Source organism: Gorilla gorilla, chromosome 19, assembly GCF_029281585.2.
Source record: "Gorilla gorilla gorilla isolate KB3781 chromosome 19, NHGRI_mGorGor1-v2.1_pri, whole genome shotgun sequence".
Lineage (NCBI taxonomy): Eukaryota > Metazoa > Chordata > Mammalia > Primates > Hominidae > Gorilla > Gorilla gorilla.
The window spans coordinates 16,564,029-16,586,573 of record NC_073243.2 but is presented as its reverse complement, the minus strand read 5'-3'; the positions used below and the strand labels follow the sequence as shown (position 1 = coordinate 16,586,573).

General features: G+C 48.4%; 1 protein-coding gene across 2 annotated transcripts in view; it reads left to right on the top strand.

Annotated features, from left to right (window-relative positions):
* Positions 1-22,545, top strand: part of CRK (CRK proto-oncogene, adaptor protein) — a 36,831-nt gene that overhangs the window by 1,540 nt on the left and 12,746 nt on the right. The window contains exon 2 of one of the 2 annotated variants that reach the window (XM_055367096.2): positions 17,872-18,237. In XM_055367096.2, the coding sequence (XP_055223071.1) occupies positions 17,872-18,237 (366 nt within the window). Of the gene's footprint in view, positions 1-17,871; positions 18,408-22,545 lie in introns of both variants that reach the window. The other variant, XM_055367095.2, reaches the window with a different exon arrangement.

Genomic DNA, 22,545 nt, shown 5'->3' with positions numbered 1-22,545 from the left:
ATTGTATGTGTACCTGTGTAACAGCATCAGGAGTCCTCGTGCCTTCACACTGTTGCCAAGTCGAAGCAGTTTCTTCTTGGCCAGCTGAGAATGGGTTCAGACTAGTCTCAAATGAATCAGGAAGCTCTTGAGCCATCCTTTGTAGACGTGCCCTTGTAGGATAGTTCTAATTTAGATTTACTCGCTCCGGCCAGAAATAGAGAATGGATAGGCAGTCTCTTTGTTAACACATACCAATTTTTATGTTACTTTTTTCTAAGACGGAGTCTTGCTCTGTCACCCACGCTGGAGCACAGTGACGCAATCTCGGCTCACGGCGATTCTCCTGTCTCAGCCTCCCAAGTAGCTGGGATTACAGGCACCCGCCACCATAACCAGCTAATGTTGTATTTTTAGTAGAGACGAAGTTTCACCAGGTTGGCCAGGCTGGTCTCGAACTCCTGACCTCAGGTGATCCACCAGCCTCGGCCTCCCAAAGTGCTGGGATTACAGGCAAGAGCCACCGCGCCTGGCCAACACATACCATTTTTAAAAAAATTTTTCTTATTTATTTCTTATTTATTTATTTATTTTGAGACGGAGTCTCTCTGTCTGTCGCCCAGGCTGGAGTGCAGTGGCGCGATCTTGGCTCGCTGCAACCTTAGCCTTTTGGGTTCAAGTGATTCTGCCTCAGCCTCCTGAGTAGCTGGGATTGCTGGTTTGCATCACCACCACGCCCAGCTAATTTTTTGTGTTTTTAGCAGAGACGGGGTTTTACCAGGTTGGCCAGATTGGTCTTGAACTTCTGATCTCAGGTGATCCACTCGCCTTTGCCTCCCAAAGTGCTGGGATTACAGGCGTGGGCCACCGCACCCAGCTTTGTTTGTTTGAGGCGGAGTTTCGCTTTTGTTGCCCAGGCTGGAGTGCGATGGTGCGATCTCAGCTCACTGCAATCTCTACCTCCCCGGGTTCAAAGGATTCTCCTGTCTCAGCCTCCCTAGTAGCTGGGATTACAGGCACACTCCACCACGCCTGGCTAGTTTTTGTATTTTTAGTAGGGTTGGGGTTTCGCCAAGTTGACCAGGCTGGTCTCGAACTCCTGACCTCAGGTGATCTGCCCACCTCAGACTCCCAAAGTGCTGGGATTACAGGCGTGAGCCACCACACCCAGTCTAACACATAACCATTTTTTAAAAATGAGTATGGGGTCTATAAGCTCACATATTATCCTAGATCTTTCTCATTGTGGCCTGTTTAATAGTATTATGAGATGGGAATATTGATGTACCTGGGTTGGCCCTGAACCAGATATATTCTACTTTGATGCCACCTGCATAGTATCTGGGGTTTTGCATTATATGTCGTCACATGATGGCAAACTGTCATTGAAACTCACTTTTCAGCCTTTTGTTTGTGTTTGTTGGTTGCCAAAGTTGAAAATGGCAGCAGGCAGGTTTGTTAGCTTGATATTTTTTCATATCTTAGCATAACGATTTTATGTCTCAACACTTACCTTGATAATCGAGCACCACCTTTTCAAAACAGATAAGAACTCAGTTCCTTGGCTGAGGAAAGAGGGTGAAGATTGCCAAGGTTTATGGATGGGGTGTGGAAAATTCACGAGTATTGTGATAATTCTTTCTGCCATGTTGTACCCCATTTTCTACCATTCAGTTGCTGTCTTTTTCTCTCTTCTGAGACAGAGCCTCTGTCACCCAAGCTGGAGTGCAGTGGCATGAACACAGCTCACTGCAGCCTTGACCTCCTGGGCTCAAGCCATCCTCCCACTTCAGCCTCCTGAGTAGCTGGGACTCCAGGCGTATCCACCATGCCTGGTTAACTGTTGAAAATTTTTTTGTAGAGATGAGGGGTCTCACGGTATTGTCGAGGCTGGTCTCAAATTCCTGATCTCAATAGACCTCATGCTTCAGGCTCCCAAAGTTTTGGAATTGCAGGTGTGAGCCACTGTGCCTGGCCAGTTGCTGTCTTTTTTTTTTTTTTTTTCCTTTTTGAGACCGAGTTTTTACTCTTGTCTCCCACGCTGTAGTGCAATGGCGCGATGTTGGCCCACTGCAACCTCTGCCTTCTAGGTTTAAGCAATTCTCCTGCCTCAGCCTCCTGAGTAGCTGGAATTACAGGCGCCCACCACCATGCTCAGCTAATTTTTGTATTTTTTTAGTAGAGATGGGGTTTCACCATGTTGGCCAGGCTGGTCTCGAACTGCTGAACTCTGATCATCCACGCACCTCGGCCTCCCAAAGTGCTGGGATTACAGACGTGAGCCACCAGCGCCTGGCCTGTCTGTATAACCTCAGAATTACTTTGTACCTCACAAATCTCAAGTACTAAGTACTGAATCTTTGTTCTCCCCCTCACCAAGTCCTTTTGAAGTCACACAGAGAAATTTCTTGAATTTTTTAGAGAGGCGTATACAATATTAATAACTAATGTTTATTGACTGGTTATTCTGTGCCAGGTACTTTGAGTACTTTATGTACCTTATTTCACTTACTGTCTAGGACAATCTAGTGAGATAAGTAATATGATCTCCATTTATTAAAATATTCCCATTTTATACAGGAGGAAACACTCATAGATTCAGTAACTTGCTTAAGGTCACACAACTAATAAATGACTTTCAGAAGTTGAACCTAGGCATTCTGACCTGAGAGCTGACCCTTTTACACTACACTCTGTCAAAGCCAGCGTTCTTTTGGCATCTCAGCAGTGCACATAGAGGTCCGTATCGTCAATATCCTCAATACTTTGCCTCTGCCCTGGAGTCTAAGACTTGGTGTTTTTTGTTTTGTTTTTTTTGGACGGAGTTTCGCTCTTGCCCCCCTGGGCTGCTACAGTGCAGTGGTGCAATCTCGGCTCACTGAAACCTCTGCTTCCCAGGTTCAAGTGATTCTCCTGCCTCAGCCTCCCAAGTAGCTAGGATTACAGGCATGTGCCACCGTGCCCAGCTAATTTTTTTTGTATGTTTTTAGTAGACACGGGGTTTCACCATGTTGGCCAGGCTGGTCTCGAACTCCTGACCTCAGGTGATCCGCCCACCTCAGCCTTGTGTCCCCCCCCCCCCCCCCCACTGTGTTGCCCAAACTGGAGTGCAGTGGCTGTTGACAGGCACAGTCATAGTGCACTACAGCCCTTAACTTTGGGGCAGGCAGCCCTTCTGACTCAGGCTGTGAGTAGCTGGGACTACAGGCACATACAGCCGCATCCAGCCCAGGTTTTTTAAAGACCAGAATTAAAGAATGGCAAGAAGAGGCTGGGCGCAGTGGCTCATGCCTGTAATTCCAGCACTTTGAGAGGCCAAGGAGGGTGGATCACTTGAGGTCAAGGGTTTGAGACCAGCCTGGTCAACATGGTGAAACCTCGTTTCTACTAAAAAATACAAAAATTAGCTGGGCGTGGTGGCGGACGCCTGTAATCCTAGCTGCTGGAGAGGCTAAGGCACGAGAATCGCTTGAACCCCGGAGGCGGAGGTTGCAGTGAGCTGAGATCGTGCCACTGGCTTTATTATTCAGACAATACACATCTGCTATCTAAAGTCAATGATGAAGAAGCTTTTTAAAATTGTTATTACTTTTTTTTTTTTTTTTTGAGACAGTTTCTCGCTCTGTCACCGAGGCTGGAGTACAGTGGCACGACCTCGGCTCACTGCAAGCTCCGCCCCTTGGGGTTCATGCCATTCTCCTACCTCAGCCTCCCAAGTAGCTGGGACTACAGGCGCCCGCCACCACGCCCGGCTGATTTTTTGTATTTTTAGTGGAGATGGGGTTTCACCGTGTTAGCCAGGATGGTCTCGATCTCCTGACCTTGTGATCTGCCTGCCTCGGCCTCCCAAAGTGCTGGGATTACAGGCGTGAGCCACCGCGCCCGGCCTATTTGTTTTGTTTTGTTTTGTTTGAGAGGGAGTTTCGCTCTTGTTGCCCCGTCTGGAGTGCAGTGGCACGATCTCAGCTCACTGTACCCTCCACCTCCTGGGTTCAAGCAATTCTCCTGCCTCAGTCTCCCAAATAGCTGGGATTACAGGCATGCGCCACCATGCCCAGCCAATTTTTTTGTATTTTTAGTACAGACGGGGTTTTGCCACGTTGTCCAGGCTGGTCTTGAACTCCTGGCCTCAAGTGATCCGCTCGCCTCGGCTTCCCAAAGTGCTGGGATTACAGGCGTGAGCCATCGCATCTAGCCTACAGAGTATATTTTGTGTACACAGTACATAGGTGAAAATTATATGGAATGGCTTAGGTGTCGTTTTTATCTTTTTTTTTTTTTTTTTGAGACAGAATCTCGCTCTGTCGCCCACGCCAGGCTGGAGTGCAGTGGCGCGATCTCGGCTCACTGAAAGCTCCGCCTGCCGGGTTCACGTCATTCTCCTCCCTCAGCCTCCCGAGTAGCTGGGACTACAGGCGCCCACCACCACTCCCTGGCTAATTTTTTGTATTTTTAGTAGAGACAAGGTTTCATCGTGTTAGCCAGGATGGTCTCGATCTCCTGACCTCGTGATCCGCCCACCTCGGCCTCCCAAAGTGTTGGGATTACAGGCGTGAGCTACTGCGCCTGGCCTTGTCTTTTTTTTTTTTTTTTGAGACGGAGTCTGGCTGTGTCACCCAGGCTGGAGTGCAGTGGCGTGATCTCGGCTCACTGCAAGCTCCGCCTCCTGGGTTCACACCTTTCTCCTGCCTCAGCCTCCCGAGCAGCTGGGACTACAGGCGCCCACCACTATGCCCGGCTAATTTTTTGTATTTTTAGTAGAGACGGTGTTTCACCGTGTTAGCCAGGATGGTCTTGAGCTCCTGACCTCGTGATCTGCCCACCTCGGCCTCCCAAAGTGCTGGGATTACAGGCCTGAGCCACCGCGCCTTATTTTTTAAACTTTATTTTTTGAGACAGAGTCTTGCTCTGTTGCCCAGGCTGGAGTGCAGTGGGACGATCTCAGCTCACTGCAACCTCCCCGTCCCGGGTCAAGCCATTCTCCTGCCTCAGCCTCTTGAGTAGGTAGCTGAGATTACAGGCATGCGCCACCACTCCCAGCTAATTTTTTTGTATTTTTAGTAGAGATGGGGTTTCACCATGTTGGCCAGGCTGGTCTCGATCTCCTGACCTCAAGTGATCCGCCCGCCTTGACCTCCCAAAGTGTTAGGATTACAGGCGTGAGCCACCGTGCCCAGCTGGGTATTATTTTTAAAGGCATGGGTCCAGAATGGGCCAGTGATCCTCAGCCTTTTCCGTTGAACCTGTTTTTAACTTGTCTTGGGTCCTCAGCTCGCATAGGCTTCCTGTGGTGCCATAGCTTGGGAGTTCCCTGGGTCCATAAGGAAGGGCTTGATCAAGTCTACTGGTCACATTCTGTCAGGTTGGGCTTCAAGATGGACCTCCTTGGAATGCTTGCAAGAAACTAGTTTTTTTGGTCTTGGAACAGCTAAACCTTTCAGGTTGACACAGCTGAAGGAGTGTGAGTTAGGAGAGTCGTTATAAGCTTGAGCTGTGGATCCTGGGTTGGGCCTTATTTACCTACCACTTACTGCTTGTGTAACTTTGGGCAAATTGTTTAACTTTTCCCTGCTTCGGTTTCCTCATCTGTGAAGGAGGGAAGTAGTAATACTGATCTCACCGGGTTGTTGGAATGATACTCCCTATTCAGTACTGGCATATTAGGTACTCCATAAGCATTTCGTGTATATGAATCTTAATAACATAACTGAGGTGTGGGGGCTTTTGAAGCAAAATGGAAAACTTCTTATCTTTGCGAGGCTCTGGAATTCATGCTGTGGATGGTAGGAACTGGTGAAACAGTTTGTCTTGGGGAGTAGGTGCCTGGGTGGAGTGCATCCGTAAGTGTGAAAGGACCTCGGGTCCAGCACATGGAAATAAGATGGTGCCTCCTGTTACCTGCTCATCCCACCTGTTGCGCTAGTGGGTGGAGGGGGGCATGAAACGTGCTTCATTTTGAAGGCGTGGGACAGAAGCTAGGGTGGTAATAGTTTGTGATACTCCCTCGAGGTAGTGAAGAGCTACATGCCAGGCTGGCAGCTGGGCCAAGCCACTTCTGGAGGTAGTGTGAGACTGCTCATGGCCCTGTTGCTCAGGCTGGTGTGCAGTGGCTCCGTCATAGCTCACTACAGCCTCACTGTATGACCCAGGCTGGGCTTGCACTCCTGGCCTCAACACATTTCTCCCTAAAGATTGGTTAATAAATCAGTTTTTAAAAATAGAGAAAAAATAAAGAGATCCTCCTGCCTCAGCCTCCCAAAGTGCTGAGATTACAGGTGTGAGCCACCGCACCTGCCTGACCGCAGAACTTTTGAGAAGCATCTTGAGATCCTGTGGAATTTTCTCTGGGAAATGGTCCAGTGGGCTCTGGATTTGAGGATGAATTGAAAATTGCTGAAGGAATTTGGAGAATTGGTTGCTTTTTATTGAGCACCTATAATGTACGAGCCACTTTTTTTTTTTTTTTTTTGAGATGGAGTCTTGCTCTCGCCTAGGCTGGAGTGCAATGGCATATTCTCGGCTCACTGCAAGCTCTGCCTCCCAGGTTCAAGCAGTTCTCCTGCCTCAGCCTCCCCAGCAGCTGGGACTACAGGCGTGCACCACCATGCCCAGCTAATTTTTGCATTTTTAGTAGAGATGGGTTTCACCATGTTGATCAGGCTGGTCTTGAACTCCTGACCTCAGTGATTTGCCTGGCTCTGCCACCCAAAGTGCTGGGATTACAGGCGTGAACCACCATGCCCAGCCTCTAGCCGCTTTTAGGAACTTTATTAGATAGGTATTTGACCCCATTTTGCAGAGTCGGGGGTGAGGCACACAGAAGTTAGGTAACTCAGACAGCTAGAAAATGAGAGCCACAATGCACCAAACCTGCAAAGGACCATCCTCATACCCACCATCTTTAGAACATTCTGTTTGCTTAGGAGGCCATATATCTTCTCAGATGGAAGCCAGTGGCCTTCTGTCGCCCAGGCTGGAGTGCAGTGGCACGATCTCTGCTCACTGCAAGTTCCGCCTCCTGGGTTCAAGTGATTCTCCTGCCTCAGCCTCCCGAGCCAGTGGCCTTTTTAGCGTTTTGTATTGGTGGGTATTTATCTAAGCAACCCCTGTAAATACCATAGGCAAAGAAGGAAGGGAGGGAGCAAGAATTGAGGAAAAAAAGGGAAAAGAGAGGGCCGGGTGTGTGGTGGCTCGCGCCTGTAATCCCAGCACTTTGGGAGGCTGAGGCTGGCTGATCACTTGAGGTCAGGAGTTCGAGACCAGCCTGGCCAACATGGCAAAACCCTGTCTTTCCTAAAAATACAAAAATTAGCCAGGTGTGGTGGCGGGCGCCTGTAATCCCAGCTACTCGAGAGGCTGAGGAAGGGAGAATTGCTTGAACCCAGGAGGCAGGAGACAGAGGTTGCAGTGAGCTGAGATCGCACCACTGTACTCCAGCCTGGGCAACAGAGGGAGACTCCGTCTCAAAAAAATAAATAAATAAATAAAAAATAAGGGAAAAGAGAAAGTGCTGTGAGATCAAGGAGAGACTGGCCCGCTCTTGCGGTAGACCTGTCAGAAGTGATTGGGCCTATTTTAGCCCACAGAGCCCTCAGGTGTTCTTCATGAAACCTTCAGGGAGGGAGTGGCCTTGTAAAAATGGTCGTAACCTGAGGCTTGAAATGCTTGGAAGGCTTAGAAGTAACGGGCTGAGCAGGTACCGAGAAGCCAAAAGGATATCCTCTCCTTGCATTGATTTTGATTTCCGTTTGTGTGACTTCCTAACTCCACGTTCAGAATCCAGCACAGGGTGATGTAGAACAAGTCATTGAGGTTTTCCAAGTCCCAGATAGCTATGAGAATCCTGTCGTTGCTTCTGTTCTCTAGACTGGCTGACTGTGCCTCCTTCCTTTCCCGCCCTTCTATTTCCTGCCTTTGGCTGTTTGTGGTTGGAAGGAGAGGAAAGAGAGAAAAGGAGCCGGAACACAGCCATGGTGAGGTTTGGGCTTATCTGGGACTTGTGTGTGTTCTGTTCTCCTCCCTTCCTTCTGGAGTTTGGATCAATGAAGCTTGATGGCCCCCAGCAGTTCACAGAAACGGGCATTTCTCTGTGAAATTATTACAGTGTCAGAATAGAAAAATAATTTATAAGTAAAGTGCATCAAAGGTTTTCCGTGGCGTTTTGCTTACGTTTCTGTGTCTATTGGGATTGCCAAACAAAAAGAAAGTCACGGCCGGGCGCGGTGGCTCACGCCTGTAATCCCAGCACTTTGGGAGGCCGAGGCGGGCGGATCACGGGGTCAGGAGATCGAGACCATCCTGGTTGACACTGAAACCCGTCTCTACTAGAAATACAGAAAAAAAAACCCGGGCGTGGTGGCGGGCACCTGTAGTCCCAGCTGCTTGGGAGGCTGAGGCAGGAGAATGGCGTGAACCCAGGAAGTGGAGCTTGCAGTGAGCCGAGATGGCGCCACTGCACTCCAGCCTGGGCGAAAGAGCGAGACTCTGCCTCAAAAAAAAAAAAAAAAAAAAAGAAAAAAAAAAGAAAGTCATCGTGAGCCCAGTTCACGCTATTGTGGCATTTGAACAAGAAGAGAATTAAACCTGCTTCCTACCTTTGCGCCAGATGATCTGCCAAGTTTTCTCTCACTCATCTTTCAGAGGGACTTGGCTTAGTAGCCTTATTTGTTCTTTCCCGCCAAAATGTATTTCACTCGGCCTGCTGTGGTAACAGTGGCTGGCAGGGGGTGGTTACCTTCCTTCTTCCAGTGGAGAGAGTACCTTGGAAGGGTTCACAGATGGTCGTAGTTGCTCGTGGCGATTCTGTTGTATCTCAGGACACAGTGTGTTGTTGCAACTGTCTTTAGCAGGAACATAGATCCAGGTGAAGGTGAAAGCCGGGTGGGAGGTTGTCTTCCTAAGACGTGCCGCTTTCTCCTTGTTCACCAGCCACACTGTGCCTGCTGTGTTTATCTCCAGCAATGCTGTGAACTTCTCTGAGCTTCTCCAGTCTAGGAGGGCATTGTGTTTAGCTTCTTTCCAGCACTTCAGAGTTAGGCTTATTAAGATAATATCTGGCCGGGCGCGGTGGCTCATGCCTGTCATCCCAGTACTTTGGGAGGCCGAGGCGGGCAGATCACAAGGTCAAGAGATCAAGACCATCCTGGCCAACATGGTGAAACCCCATCTCTTCTAAAAATACAAAAAATTAGCAACACTTAACTGAGCACTGACCTGCCAACCACTGTCCCAAAAGGACAACTAATAGAACACCTTGGCATGTAGTTGGGTAAACCTTAGCAAGGGAGCTTTTCTCCACCCAGCTGTGATCAGAACCATTTCTAAGCCATGGGTGCCCAGGTAGCCTCCCTACCACTCTGCCCTAGAGTTTTCTTGACCAGGCAGTGCTAAGTAGGTCCCTGTGCGCTCACACTGACCCTGTCCTTAACAGTTTCTCCATAGGCCTGAAAGATCACCCAGAATTAGCCTAATGGTGATAGGCAAGGTAGCCATGAATCTCCTTGACTACCAGACTTGAATAGGAATTATTCTCCATCAGTGATCCTCCTCAATAAAGAGAATCTCCAGAATATAGCACCTCCGTGCTCTGCTACGGTCATAACCAAAATCCCCTCTCCAGTCCTGCCCTCGGAACTTCTGCGATCATCTTCTGTTGGTGCGTGAGGAGTGTTTGCCATAGAGGACAGTCCTGGCACTCGCACCCCTTTCAGTGTCTTAAATTGGAGAGACAGCCAGTATTCCTGAGGCTGGGCTGTTCACTGTTTTAAGCTGACAGCTGTGAATTCCACAGGTGGACTTTGGGTAATATGAAAAATGTACGGCTCTCCTTCAGATGGTCTCATCATTCATTTGGATGGAAAGAGAAGGCACTCATCAGTACTCTTTCTACCGGAAGGACTTTTCATTGGCTTCCAAAGTTAACATTGTGTCTTTTTACCTCTCTCCAATAGTGGAATGAATTTTTTTTTTTTTTTGACGGTGTCTCGCTCTGTCGCCCAGGCTGGAGTGCAGTGGCGCGATCTCGGCTCACTGCAAGCTCCGCCTCCCAGGTTCATGCCATTCTCCTGCCTCAGCCTCCCGAGTAGCTGGGACTACAGGCGCCCGCCACCAAGCCCGGATAATTTTTTGTATTTTTAGTAGAGACGGGGTTTCACCATGTTAGCCAGGGTGGTCTGGATCTCCTGACCTCGTGATCCGCCCGCCTCAGCCTCCCAGAGTGCTGGGATTACAGGCGTGAGCCGTCGTGCCTGGCCCCTATGCCATTCTTTTTTTTTTTTTTCTTTTGAGATGGAGTTTTGCTCTTGTTGCCCAGGCTGGAGTGCAGTGGTGCGATCTCAGCTCACCGCAACCTCCACTTCCCGGGTTCCAGCGATTCTCCTGCCTCAGTCTCCCAAGTAGCTGGGATTACAGGCATGAGACTCACGCCTGGCTAATTTTGTATTTTTTTTTTTTTAGTAAAGACGGGGTTTCTCCATGTTGGTCAGGCTGGTCTCGAACTCCCGACCTCAGGTGATCCCCCCACTTCGGCTTCCCAAAGTGCTGGGATTACAGGCCTGAGCCACCACGCCCAGCTTTTTTTCTTTTTTTAATTGAGACAAGCTCTCGCTCTGTTACCCAGGCTGGAGGGCAGTGGCACAGTCTTGACTCACTGCAGGCTCCGCCTCCCAGGTTCAAGCAATCCACCTCAGCCTCCGAAGTAGCTGTGACTAAAGGCGCGCACCACCCTGCCTGGCGTTTGTATTTTTTTCAGTAGAGATGGGGTCTTACTGTGTGTTAGCCAGGATGTTTCTAGCATTGAACGAAATAATTAGGTCTCTAGCTGGGCGTGGTGGTGCACACCTATGGTCCCAGCTACCCAGGAGTCTGAGGCAGGAGGATGACTCCAGGCCAGGAGTACAAGGCCACAGTGTGCAGTGATGGTGTCTGTGCATAGCTACTACAGTTTAGCTTGGGCAGCAAAAACCTGCCTCTCAAAATTAACAAGACCAGGCATGGTGGCTCATGCCTATAATCCCAACACTTTGGGAGGCCAAGGGGGAAGAGGATTACTTTGAGCTCAGGCAATCAAGACCTGCCTGGGCGACATGGCAAAACCCCATTATTAAAAAAAAATAGGCCAGGCGGGGTGGCTCACGCCTGTAATCCCAGCACTTTGGGAGGCTGAGGCGGGCGGATCACAAGGTCAGGAGTTCAAGACCAGCCTGGCCAATATGGTGAAACTCCATCTCTACTAAAAATACAAAAAAATTAGCTGGGCGTGGTGGCGGGTGCCTATAATCCCAACTACTTGGGAGGCTGAGGCAGGCAGGAGAATTGCATGAACCCAGGAGGCAGAGGTTGCATTGAGCCGAGATCCCGCCACTGCACTCCAGCCTGGGCAACAGAAAGAGACTCCATCTCAAAAAAAAAAAAAAAAAAAAGTGGGGCTGGGCACGGTGGCTCCCGCCTGTAATTCCAGCACTTTAGGAGGCCGAGGCAGGTGGATCACGAGGTCAGGAGATCGAGACCATCCTGGCTAACATGGTGAAACCCCGTCTCTACTGAAAAATACAAAAAAAAATTAGCCGGGCGTGGTGGTGGGCGCCTGTAGTCCCAGCTACTTGGGAGGCTGAGGCAGGAGAATGGCGTGAACCTGGGAGGCAGAGCTTGCAGTGAGCCAAGATTGCGCCACTGCCCTCCATCCTGGGCAACAGTGAGACTCTGTCTCAAAAAAATGATAATAAAGTAAAAATAAAAAATATAAAAATTAGCTGGGTGTTGGTGGGTGGCTTGTGCCTACAGTCACAGCTATTTGGGAGGCTGAGACTGTAGAATTGCTCAAGCCTAGAAAGTGGAGGCTGCGACCGGGTGCAGTGGCTCACACCTGTAATCCCAACACTTTGAGAGGCTGAAGTCGGTGGGATCACCTGAGGTCAGGAGTTCGAGACCAGCCTTGCCAACGTGGTGAAACGCCCATCTCTACTAAAAATACAAAAAATTACCTTGGTGTTGTGGCAGCCGCCTGTAATCCCAGTTACTTGGGAAGCTGAGGCAAGAGAATCACTTGAACCCAGGAGAGAGAGGTTGCAGTGAGCCAGGATCGCGCCACTGCACTCCAGCCTGGGCAACAGAGCAAGAGTCCGTCTCAAAAAAAAAAAAAAGAAAAAAAAAAGGGAGGTTGCTGTGAGCTGAGTTTGCGCCACTGCACTCCAGCCTGGACAGCAGAGTGAGACCCTGTCACATACCAGGCACAGTGTCTCACGCCTGTCATCCCAGCACTTTTGGAGGCCAAGGCGGTCAGATCACTTGAGGTCAGGAGTTTGAGACCAGCCTGGCCAACATGGTGAAACTGTGTCTCTACTGAAATTACAAAAATTAGCCGGGCATGGTGGCACACACCTGTATCCCAGCTACTTGGGGGGCTGAGGCAGGAGAATTGCTTGAACACAGAGGGTGGAGGTTGCAGCGAGCCGACATCCAGCCACTGCACTCCAGCTTGGGAGACAGAGCAAGACTCTGTCTTCCAAAAAAAAAAAAAAAAGACCCTTTCACACACAAGAAAAATCCCAATAAGCAAATAATTAAAATTAATAATGGGCTGGATGCCGTGGCTCACATCTGCAATCTCAGTACTCTGGGAGGCCAAGGTGGGCCGATCACTTGAGCCCAGGAGTTCGAGACCAGCGTGGGCAACATAGCAAAACCCCATCTCCACAAAAAATACAAAAACTAGCCAGGTGTGGTGTGCGCCTATAGTCCCAGTTGCTCAGGAGGCTGAGGTGGGAGGACTACTAGAGCCTAGGAAGTGGAGGCTGCAGTGAGCTGAGATTATGCCACTGCACCCCTGCCTGGGTGACAGAACAAGACCCTGTCTCAAAAAAAAAAAAAAAAAAAACAGGCCGGGCGCCCTGGCTCACACCTCTAAACCCAGCACTTTCAGAGGCAGAGGCAAGTGGATCTCTGGAGCTCAGGAGTTCAAGACCAGCCTGGGCAACATGGTGAAACCCTGTCTCTACAAAAAATACAAAAATTAACTGGGCATGGTAGTGCATGCCTGTAGTCCCAGCGACTTGGGAGGCTGAGGTGAAAGAATGGCTTGAGCCCAGGAAGTGGAAGTTTCAGTGAGCCAAGATCATGCCACTGCGCTCCAGCCTGGGCCACAGAGCCAGACCCTATCTCAGAAAACAAAAACAAAACCGCAGCCTGGACAGAAAAGCAAGACGCTGTCTCTATAAAAAAAATTTCAAAATCAGCTGGGTGAAGGGCTGGGCACAGTGGCTCACGCCTGTAATCCCAGCACTTTGGGAGGCCGAGGTGGATGGATCACGAGGTCAGGAGTTGGAGACTAGCCTGGCCAAGATGGTGAAACCTTGTGTCTACTAAAAATACAAAAATTAGCCGGTTGTGGCGGCACGGGCCTGTAGTCCCAGCTACTCGGGAGGCTGAGGCAGGAGAGTTGCTTGAACCCGGGAGGTGGAGGTTGCCGTGAGCCAAGATTGCTCCAGTGCACTCCAGCCTGGGTGACAAGAATGTGACTCCGTCTCAAAAAAAAAAAATCAGCTGGGTGCAATGCCACCCGCACCTTTAGTCCCAGCTACTCAGAAGGCTGAGGTGGGAGATTATCTTGAGCCCAGGAGTTTGAGACTGCGGTGAGCTGTGATCACACTACTACATTCCAGCTTGGACAGCAGAGTTAGACCCTGTCTCTGAAAAGAAATAACAAAATCGAGTACTCAGGAGACTAAGGTGAGAGGATCGCTGGACCCAGGAGTTTGAGATGAGCCTGGGCCACATAGGGAGACTCCTGTCTCAAAAAACAAAGCCACGGCCAGGCGTGGTGGCTCATGCCTGTAATACTAGCACTTTGGGAGGCCAAGGCAGATGGATAACTTGAGCTCAGGAATTCGAGACTGGCTTGGGCAACATGGCGAAATCCCGTTACTACAAAAAATTAGTTGGGCATGGTGATGCGTGCCTGTAGGCCCAGCTACTCAGGAGGCTGAGGTAAGAGGATGGCTTCAGCCCGGGAGGTAGAGGTTGCACTCAGCTGAGGTCTGCACTCCCGCCTGGGTGACAGAGCCAGACCACCCTGTCGCAAGACAACAACAAAGCCAAAAACTCACAAAACTCATTTGGATTTTAGGTTTTTTGAGACAAGGTCTCGCTCTGTTGCCCAGGCTGGAATGCAGTGGCATGATCACGACTCACGGTAGCCTTGACTTCCTGGGCTCAGGCGATTCTCCCACCTCAGCTTCTCGAGAAGCTGGGACTAACAGACATGCACCACCTTGCCTGGCTAATGGTTTTTTTTGTTTGTTTGTTTTTGAGACGGAGTCTCGCTCTCCTGACGTCATGATCCACCTGCCTCGGTCTCCCAAAGTGCTGGGATTACAGGTGTAAGCCATGTGCCCGCTGTTTTTTTGTTTTTTTAGGAGATTGGGTCTCACTTTATTGCCCAGGCTGGTCTTGAACTACTGGCCTCAATCAATCCTCCTGCCTTGGCCTCCCGAAGTGCTGGGATTACAGACGTAAACCACTGTGCCCAGTCATTTTTCTTTTCAAACTTATTTATTTTTTCTTTTTTTAAGAGTCAAGGTCTTGCTCGGTCCCCCAGGCTGGAGTGCGTTGACGCGATCATGGCTCACTGTACTCACAAACTCCTGGGCTCAAGAGATCTCTCACCTCAGCCTCCCAAGTAGCTGCAACTGCAGGCGTGCACCACTATGCCTGGCTAATTTTTTTTTTTTTTTTTGAGACAGAGTCCCGCTCTGTCGCCCAGGCTGGAGTGCAGTGGCGCGATCTCGGCTCACCGCAAGCTCTGCCTCCTGGGTTCATGCCATTCTCCTGCCTCAGCCTCCCTAGCAGCTGGGACTACAGGTGCCCACCACCACGCCCAGCTAATTTTTTGTATTTTTAGTAGAGACGGGGTTTCACCGTGTTAGCCAGGATGGTCTCGATCTCCTGACCTTGTGATCCACCTGCCTCAGCCTCCCAAAGTGCTGGGATTACAGGCGTGAGCCACCGCGCCTGTCCAACCTGGCTAATTTTTAAATAATTTTTGTAGTGATGAGGTCTTGGCTGTGTTGCCTACGCTGGTCTCAAAATCCTGCACTTAAGTGATCCTCCCACCTCAGCCTCCTGAAGTTCTAGGATTACAGGCGTGAGGCACCATGCCCAACAAAATTCATTTTCTTTTTTTTTGTTTGTTTGACACAGAGTCTTGCTCTGTTGCCCAGGCTGGAGTGCAGTGGCGTGATCATGGCTCACTGTAGCCTTGACCTTCGAGGCTCAAGCCATCCCCCTACCTGAGTGTCCCGAGTAGCTGGGACTACAGAAGTGTGCCACCATGCCCAGCTAATTTTTTAAGTTTTTTGCAGTGACAGCCATGTTGCCCGGGTTGGTCTTGAACTCCTGAGCTCCAGGGATCCACCTGCCTCAGCTTCCCTAAGTGCTGGGGTTAGAGATGTGAGCCACCGTGCCCAGCTAAAACTCATTCTCTATGGAGAATGTTTACTAGTTATTGTTAGAGAGTTGTTTATTACTTCTTCAGGAAACCATAATGTGAAAAATCCAATGAAAATAGTTTGCTGTTTTGGGTGCTTAGCTGAGTGGGAGTTAAAGGTTTGCATTCCTAATTAGAAGCTTTGTGGCCGGGTGCAGTGGCCCACACCTGTAATCAATCCCAGCACTTTGGGAGGCCGAGGCGGGTGGATCACTAGGTCAGGAGATCGAGACCATCCTGGCTAACACGGTAAAACCCCGTCTCTACTAAAAATACAAAAAAAAATTAGCCAGGCATGGTGGCGGGCGCCTGTAGTCCCAGCTACTTGGGAGGGTGAGGCAGGAGAATGACGTGAACCCGGGAGGTGGAGCTTGTACTGAGTCGAGATTGTGCCACTGCACGCCAGCCTGGGGGACAGAGCGAGACTCCGTCGTGGTGTCCCACACCTATGATCCCAAAACTTGGGGAAGCCGAAATCCTAACAATCGCGGGAGTTCACCAGTCTGGGCAACGTGGTGAAACCCCATCTCTACAAAAAATACAAAAATTAGCCGGGCGTGGTGGCGTGTGCCTGTATTTGAAGCTATTCGGGAGGCTGGGTGGGAGGCTTGCTTGAGGCTGAGGCTGCAGTTAGCTATGATCATGCCACTGCACTCCAGCCTGCGTGACACAGTGAGACTCTGACTCTTTTTTTTTTTTTTAAAGAAACTTTGGCTCTTGTTTGAATTTACTCGTTTTGTTTGACTGTGTTCATTTATTTTCCTTGAGTTTTAGAATCTCAGCATATAATAAATCCATTCTGAACTATGGTATGCAGGGCCACCATACACACTCGTGTCTTAGGAATTTTAAGCGTTTGTAATATGTTCTTTCTCTGGATCCTCAGTGTGTTATCAGATGTTGAGTGTTTTAACCCTTTATTTCCCCAAACATTCTTTTTTTTTTAATGACCTGTTTGCTTCATAGCGAACAGTCTAGTTTCTGTTTTATTTACAATCTTGGGAATTGATTTTTAAGCAGTTAGCCCCTTAGTTTTTCAGTTCAGCTTCTTGGTTCTTTTACCTTTTAGCTGTCAAAGATAAAATTGAGATCACCTATCTTAGATTTAAAAAGATACCAGAGGCCAGGCACTGTGGCTCATCCCTGTAATCCCAACACTTTGGAAGGTTGAGGCTGAAGGATTGCTTGAGCCCAGGTGTTTGAGACTAGCCTGGGCAACATAGTGAAACCCCATCTCTACAAAATATTTAAAAATTACCCAGATATGGTTGAGCGTGCCTGTAGTCCCAGCTACTCAGGAGGCTGAAGTGGGAGGATTACTTGAGCCTGGGAGGTCAAGGCTGCAGTGAGCTGTGATCGTGCCACTGCACTCCAGCTTGAGCGACACAGCGAGACTCTGTCCCAACAACAACGAAAACCACAACAATAAAGAGATAGTTTTTCTTCTTCGGAATTATACATTCTAGATGTGAAGAGAAAAAAATGTGTGAGCTCAGTGCAGACACAAGCTCTCTCCACCCTCTGGAACAGCAGCAGGGACCCATGAAAAACAAGAGCTTGCTACATTTCCTGAGGTTGAAAAGTAGATGCAGGCCAGGCACAGTAGCTCACACCTGTAATCCCAGCCCTTTGGGAGGCTGAGGTGGGTGGATCACCTGAGATCAGGAGTTTGAGACCAGCCTGGCCAACATGGTGAAACCCCGTCTCTACTAAAAATACAAAAAAAAAAAAAAAAATTAGCTGGTCATGGTGGTGGGAGCCTGTAATCCTAGCTACTCAGGAAGCTGAGACAGGAGAATCGCTTGAACCCGGGAGACAGAGGTTGCAGTGAGCAGAGATCACGCCACTACACTCCAGCCTGGGCGACACAGTGAGATTTGGTCTCAAAAAAAAAAAAAAAAACATGCAACAGAACCTTGAGGCTTACACTGCTCTGTAAATGGGGTAGCGACAGAACATATTTGGAGAATGCAGTGAAAGCCCCCCTGTCTTTGATCAAGTATGAGAGCACGTCCTGACGAGCCTAGTCTCCTGGCTTCCTCATCCTTCCCTGGGGCTGTAGTGATGGGCATCTTTCTTCCCAGGGGATGTTTCAGCTTCCAAATGTGATGTTGGTATGCTGTGAAGAGAAGGGGTTATTTTTTCTAGAGTTTTTTTTTTTTGCTGATTAAATCTTGACTAAATGTGTATGAGACATGCATGAAAGCTCCATTTCGGCCAGGCACAGTGGTGGGCTCCTGTAGTCCCAGCTACTCAGGAGTTTGTGATGAGAGGATCACTTGAGCCCCGGAGGTCGAGACCAGCCTGGGTAACATAGTGAGATCCCAACTCTAAAACAAATAAAAATAAAATCTGCATTTCATTTCCAGTGTAGTACATCATTAAATAACAGCCTGCTCTGTTTTTTCCAGGGGTGAGCCCCTCCAGACTCCGAATAGGAGATCAAGAGTTTGATTCATTGCCTGCTTTACTGGAATTCTACAAAATACACTATTTGGACACTACAACGTTGATAGAACCAGTTTCCAGATCCAGGCAGGGTAGTGGAGTGATTCTCAGGCAGGAGGAGGCGGAGTATGTGCGAGCCCTCTTTGACTTTAATGGGAATGATGAGGAAGATCTTCCCTTTAAGAAAGGAGACATCTTGAGAATCCGGGACAAGCCTGAAGAGCAGTGGTGGAATGCGGAGGACAGCGAAGGCAAGAGAGGGATGATTCCAGTCCCTTACGTCGAGAAGTATAGACCTGCCTCCGCCTCAGTATCGGCTCTGATTGGAGGTAACCAGGAGGGTTCCCACCCACAGCCACTGGGTGGGCCGGAGCCTGGGCCCTATGCCCAACCCAGCGTCAACACTCCGCTCCCTAACCTCCAGAATGGGCCCATATATGCCAGGGTTATCCAGAAGCGAGTCCCCAATGCCTACGACAAGACAGCCTTGGCTTTGGAGGTACATAACGTGCACAATGTAGAAAGAAGAGATCTGCTGCAGGGTCTCCTCTCGGTCCTCTTAGAGCTTTGTAGCAATGCTGACTACAGCATTGGGATGTTGTAGATGGCAAGCCGCTAAGCACTGATTTTGGCATTGAATGTTGGGTTTTCTCTTCTTCATAGAAAACCTGTTTGGGAATGAGTAAGCTTAAAACTGTATAACTGAATGTTCTTAATTGATCTACTAAACACACTTGGACTACTTTAATAACACCACCTGAATTGACAGGAATTAACCTCAAATGTTTTTCCTCATCTACATCCTCATCTGTTTCTTGCTTTCTGTTTGTCGTTGTCTAAAAGAAGGTGGGTTCAGATGGATTTGAGTGTAATAAGTGGTCTCTATCAAAGCACTTAAATGGAATTTTCCCGCAAAAACTTGTTTTTGCTTCAGGGGACTTGAAGTTCCTTACCACTAATTATGTTCATTGAGTAGAATCCAGGAGGAAATAGGCCTAGTAGAGGTTTGAAGAGATGCACACCCAGAAGTCCTCATTCTGAGGAGTGGCAGGTGCACGGGTCTTTCTAAATCATTTAAAAAGCCAGTTCTTCCTCAGGAATTAATTTTTGCCTTTACTGATGAAATATCTTTGGTAGCCCTCTTCCTTCTGGCCAGCCATTACATGGTGTTAATTCCTTTATTCTTCTCTTCCGCGCTCACACCTTGGTCTCCTACCTCCTTCCTTTCTTCTTCCTTCCTCCCTCTCTCCCTTCCTTCCTTTTCAGAAGAACTGATGGTTCTTCTAGTACAGACTGGGCACAGTGGCTCACACTTGTAATCCTAGTGCTCTGGGAGGCTAACGCAGGAAGACCACTTGAGACCAGGTGTTCAAGACCAGTCTGGGAAACATAGTGAGACCTCAGCTTTTTTTTAAGAAAAAGTGAAAAAAGAAAAATCACCAGGCGTGGTGGCATTCACCTGCAGTCCTGGCTTGAATGAGAAATGGAATGTATGTTGTCAGAGTTATCACTGCCTCTTGTTCCCATTCCTTGTTTGGAGGAAAATAGATTTCTACCCTCAGGTCTTCCTGTGAGTTCAGATGACGGTAACATCTGGCATGGTGCTGTGTGTATGATGGATCTTACTCTTTTTTATTTTCTTTTTTTTTTTTCCTCTCTGCTTTTTTAAATTTTTATCTGGCCTTACTGAGTCACTAGATGTAACTCTTGACATTTATTACAGACTTTATTAGCACTGGGTTGAAGTAAGTATGAAAACATGGAACAAAGGCTGGGCGTGTGGCTCATACTTGTAATCCCAGCACCTTGGGAGGCCGAGGTGGGCAGATCACTTGAGCTCAGGAGTTGGAGACCCGCCTAGGCAACATGGCAAAACACCATCTCTACAAAAAATTAGCTGGGCATGGTGGCACGTGCCTGTGGTCCCAGCTACTTGGGAGGCTGAGGAGGGAGGATCACCTGAGCCTGAAAGGTCGTGGCTGAAGTGAGCTGAGATCATGACACTGCACTCCAGCCTGGGCGACAGGGTGAGACTCTGTCTCAAAAAAAGAAAAAGAAAAAAAAGCCATGGAACAAGCCAGCTGACCCAGGAGAAACCAGTTATCATGTGAATTTTGCTTCTATTTGCATTTCCTTTCTCAGAGATTTAATCACGCCTGCCTTAATTAGAGGCTTTACTGCTCAAAAAAATGGTTGAGCTTCTCTACCTGCTGTGAAACACAAATCTCATTAAATAAAGATTTGAGTAGAAAACTAGTTTATGATTTTAGTAAGTTTTCCTTTTTGATTTGGGTATTGGGTTTTTTTGGATTTTTTTTTTTTTTTGGTTCTTTTTGAGACGAAATCTCGCTCCATCGCACAGGCTGGGGTGCAATGGCGCGATCTCGGCTCACTGCAACCTCCGCCTCCCAGGTTCAAGTGATTCCCCTGCCTCAGTCTCCTGAGTAGTTGGGATTACAGGCATACACCACTGTGCCTGGCTAATTTTTGTATTTTTAGTAGAGACAGGGTTTCACCATGTTGGCCAGGCTGGTCTCAAACTCCTGACCTCAGGTGATCCACCCGCCTCAGCCTCCCAAAGTGCTGGGATTACAGGTGTGAGCTGTCGTGCCTGGCCAATTTCTAGAAATGTCTTTATGTTGAGCTAAAACATATGTACTATGTGTGGTCACCGCTCATCAAGGGTATGGGGAGCTTAGCTTCAGGCATTATCAGTTGAGCTAGAGATCTTTGTGACTCACACCAGAACCAGGGTAAGGCCTATCTCCCAGGATTCTGTGGGATGTTTTTTCTGTTCATGTGGACAGTTAAATCTCAAACACTGGCAGCTTTCCACCAATACTACCCATGCCAGTTTCAGTCCATCTCTGATGCAGGTGAATTGTTAAGGCTGAATTGTCCTCATTTGTTTCCATCAATTTGAAAGACTGTCGATGGGCCCTAGATACACTACCTGTTACTTAGATCAGGGGTCTGCAAACCTTTTCTGTAAAGGTTTTTGAGGGCCTTAAATTCTGTGTCCCAACTCTGCCATTGTAGCAAGAAAGAAATCATAGATAAAACAACAAATGAGCTTGCTGTGTTCCAATAAAGCTGCAAAAACAACAGGCTGATGTTTGGCCAGGTGCTGTGACTTATGCCTGTAATCCCAGCACTTTCAGAGGCCGAGGTGGGAGGATTGCTTGAGTCCAGGTGTTTGAAACCAGCCTGGGCAACATGGTGAGATCTGGTCTCTACAAAAAATGTTTTTAAAAATTAGCCAGGTGATCTAAAAAAAAAAAAAAAAAAAAAAAAAAACCATATATGCCGGGTGTGGTGGCTCATGCCTGTAATCTCAGCACTTTGGAAGGCTGAGGCGGGCAGATCACCTGAGATCAGGAGTTTGAGACCAGCCTGACCGATATGATGAAACCCTGTCTGTACTAAAAATGCAAAAATTAGCCGGGCGTGGTGGTGGGCGCCTGTAATTCCAGCTACTCGGGAGGCTAAGACAGGAGAATCACTTGAACCCGGGAGGCAGAGATTTCAGTGAGCCGAGATCGTGCCATAGCACTTCAGCCTGGGCAACAAGAGTGAAACTCCATCTCAAAAAAAAAAAAAAAAAAAGCCAGGCGTGGTGGTGTGCACCTGTGGTCTCAGCTGCTTGGGAGGCTGAGGTAGGAAAACTGCTTGAGCCCAGGAGGTTGGAAGAGAAGGCTCCTGTGCTGCCTCTCTGTACTTGCTCTTCCCTGGTTTTATGTGTATGAATTTGTGTGTGCTTCCTGCCCTGAGCTCACTGAAAGCAAGTCTGGATCAAGGCATGTTAGCAGTCACTGATGTGCTGCTAGTTGGTAGTAGGGTCCTAGAAAAGCAGTCACCTGGGTTTGTGCCAGCAAAGAAAACCAGTTCTGTGATGTCCCCTGTGTAGTGAATTCCAAACATTGATACCATTTGGGTTCTGATTTTGTTCTCATTATCTCTGGAACTCATTGATCAGCTGGGTAATCTTTTGTTCTTGGACCAATTCTAGATTTGATTGCACCAGGATCGATTAGCCTTGAAAACAACACAGAGCTAGGGAATACCCAGTGTTTGTTACGTTCCTTGGGAGCAAAGAAACTGTAGTAACCACATTCAGTCTTCTTTACGAATGACTCCATGATACAGCTGGACTTGCTTCCTAAAAAAGTGAAGATGAAAGGATGCTTGTTATATTTTAGTCAACTTTTGTAGGTGTTTTGTGGATTGTGGTTCTTTAGGATATAGTCTTAAGTCCACCATTCTACTTGATAGCAAACTCTGTTTAAATACCTCAATCTTATATTCTCTTTGTTCTTTTTTTTTTTTTTGAGATGGAGTCTCGCTTTGTCGCCCAGGCTGGAGTGCAGTGGTGTGATCTCGGCGCACTACAAGCTCCGCCTCCTGGGCGCACGCCATTCTCCTGCCTCAGCCCCCTGAGTAGCTGGGACTACAGGCGCCTGCCACCACGCCTGGCTAATTTTTTGTATTTTTAGTAGAGATGAGGTTTCACCGTGTTAGCCAGGATGGTCTCGACCTCCTGACCTCGTGATCCACCTGCCTTCGCCTCCCAAAGTGCTGGGATTACAGGCGTGAGCCACTGCGCCTGGCCTTTTTTTTTTTTTTCTTTTTTTTAAGAC